This window comes from Bison bison, unplaced genomic scaffold, assembly GCF_000754665.1.
Source record: "Bison bison bison isolate TAMUID 2011002044 unplaced genomic scaffold, Bison_UMD1.0 scf7180017864118, whole genome shotgun sequence".
NCBI classification, from domain to species: Eukaryota; Metazoa; Chordata; class Mammalia; order Artiodactyla; family Bovidae; genus Bison; species Bison bison.
Window position 1 is genome coordinate 5012629 of NW_011494690.1, and position 2793 is coordinate 5015421.

Below are 2793 nucleotides of genomic sequence, written 5' to 3' on the forward strand. Positions count from 1 at the left end.
TAGTTGAAAATATTTTGGAATTTTAGTATTAGATTTCCAGGTATGTGTAATATAATGGTTCTTTCCTCAATCTCCCTCCATCTCCCCCTCTCTCTTTCTGCCACTCTATCACAAATACATTTCAATTTGTGAGAGATAAAACTAGGTAGTTATGTGAGGTTGCATCAGTAATGCATTTTGTGCCATTGCAAAGGATGAATTTTGTAGTATGAGAAGGTAAAAGTTAAATCATTACTCAAGATTTTTCAGTATGTGTATATGGACTTAAAAAAATAAGTGTGGAAGGAAAATTAGAAATGGAATGTAGCAGTACTTTGTTAGCAAATGTGTTTTTAAATTTTTTTTTCACATTTTGCTAAGGTAAGTACAATATAATAGCTAGTGAGGGAGGAAAGATCAATCTATAGAGCAGTCAGATGGAATAGTAGTTATTCAACATTTTCTCTTCAGAAGCTGCCCCAGTTCTCTCCATCTTTTGAGATTCAGCTCTTATATAAAGTTCTAACAGATCTCCCTATAGAAATTAACCTCTGCCATTTATGCATTTATCAGGACTAGAGTTAAATTACAGTAAGGGAGGTACATGTCTTAGGTACATCATTTAAAGGATGCCAAAAAGCTCAGTAATCAAGATAAATATTTTAATGAAACATTTTAATTAGCACACTACAGTATGCAAGCCAGAGTCCTGATTTTGTAAATAAATTTTTAATTATACTTCATATTTGTCTCAATTATAGCACTCAAATAGTGCTTTTCATAAGTGTTCTCCCCTAATAGGGAATAGGCTGTATCTATTTTTGTATTCCTCATGTACTTACTACTCTGTTTTAAGAATAAAGGCCTCTTAAAAAATATTAAATTGAATTTTTTGAGATTTTGCAAGAATATACTATACAAGAGACTGCAGGTTTGTTTTCATCTTAAATTCAGTAACAGCCAAAGAATAACAGAGAGTGATGGATGTTTTGAAAGTATTTACAATTCAGTTCTATGAAAACCACTTGACTTTTCTTTGATAAAACCCTGCTCAGCCTGGAGAGATAGGGAATTGTAATACTACTTTATATTCATATAGCAATTTGCCCTACATAAAGTTCTTTCTTTTAATCCTCATCTTAATCTTGCTAGGTAGGTATTATTATCCTTATTTATTACGGAAAGATTGAAAAGTTAAGTGACTTGTCCAAGGAGTTACAGGCAGACAGTGGCAGAGCAGGGGTTTTAACCCAGTTTTTTTTGTGTCAAAAATCCAATGACTTCTGCTACTCCAAATACTAAATCTTGGAGAACTGACTGAGGAGAAACAATTCATGCAGTAACAACAGCCTGTGTTGTGTTTTTGAAACAATGTCAGTGGCACCCTAAACAGTAGTATTTTACCAAGTGTACCCATAGAATTAAAATTGTTCTGATTTTTATGTGTGTGCGTTTGATGAAGTAACTCTTCTGGCATAGGATTGGCTGCTTAATGGTATTTTTTAGTTGAAGGAAAAAAACCCTACACATTGAAATGTCAAGGAAACGGGGGTAATTGAGGAAATTATGTATTACTTGAGTATTAGTTTCTGACTACAGCTTTACCGCTAATGTGTGCATGATATTTAGCAAAGCATGTAAATCATACATGTTTGCCTCTTTATGAAAAGAAAGGTTTGGTAAGGTCTTTGAACTTTTCAGCTGAAAAAGGTTATTTCAATGTGAAATATTATTATGGTACTCCCAAGTTAGAAGTTGATTAAGTTTAATGAGTTTCTTTTTCATACTTGGGGGGAAAAAATCTATGACTGTATTTTAAAACTCCATACAGTAATTAAATTTGTTTGAGAGCCTGTAACTGCTTCAAATAGAATTTCCATCAGCTTATAATAAACACAACCAAAACCCCAAATGTTCATTATTGGCTGTCTAGTAGGTTTCTTATGAAAAGTATAGATTCTCCTCATTGATTGCTGCCTGGAGATTTAAAAACTTGAGTCTTCTTTTTGCCTTATTCTCTAGAACAACCAGAACTCAAAGGAATTCAAAGCCATTCTTTCTGGTGAATTGCAACCAGTCATCAATGACTATTTATTGAATGTCCACAGGGTGCCTAGGCACTGAAGTAGCAGGTGATTTATTTGCATTATTCAAAGGATTTCTAAGGGGAGTCTGAACATTAGCAGACGTTTTTAAAGATACTAAGCGGTGTGTGCTTCTCTAATTTAAATTGCCCCTACAGGAAATGATTAGAATAGTCTAGGTTTCAGAGCCCTAGGGACTTCTAACACCCAGAGCCGACTTTTGTTAGTGAAAACCCCTCTGGGTGCCACAGGACTGAAGGGGCTGGGGCTCAGAACACTCCCCTACCACGGGCTTCAGGACAAATCAAGCCCTTCTTGGGTAGGAGCAGGACCGTCTACGGCCATGGTGGCTTACACACGCCACCAACCCATCCTTCTACTCCCCTCCCCGCGCACTCCCACTCCCTCCCCTCTACCAGCTCACACCATCTCCCAGTCTCCCAGCCCTGACTGGTTCTCGCGAGATCCGGGCAACTGAGCGCTCGGGGCCTTTTCAAATCGGGATCCGTTACCGCTTTGCCGGCCGCCGCCATTGTCGCGCTCGGAGCCCCTCAGCGCAGGCGGCGGAGGCGGAGGCCGTGGCGGCGGGATGGCTGACGCCGACAAGCCCGAGGTGCTTAGGGCCGCTGGCGACGACAGCCCGCATCGGCAGCCCTCGGAGCCGCCGGGCGAGCCCCGGCGAGAACCTCACCCGCCCGAGCAGGAGAAGCAGCCTCCGCAGCACAGCAGC

At 39.8% G+C, this 2793-nt stretch overlaps 1 protein-coding gene across 1 annotated transcript in view; it reads left to right on the top strand.

Moving 5' to 3' along the window:
- Positions 1-2352: 2352 nt before the first annotated feature.
- Positions 2353-2793, top strand: part of MYEF2 (myelin expression factor 2) — a 34603-nt gene continuing 34162 nt past the window's right edge. The window contains exon 1 of the mRNA XM_010839559.1: positions 2353-2793. Within this exon, the coding sequence (XP_010837861.1) occupies positions 2653-2793 (141 nt within the window). The 5' untranslated portion in view covers positions 2353-2652.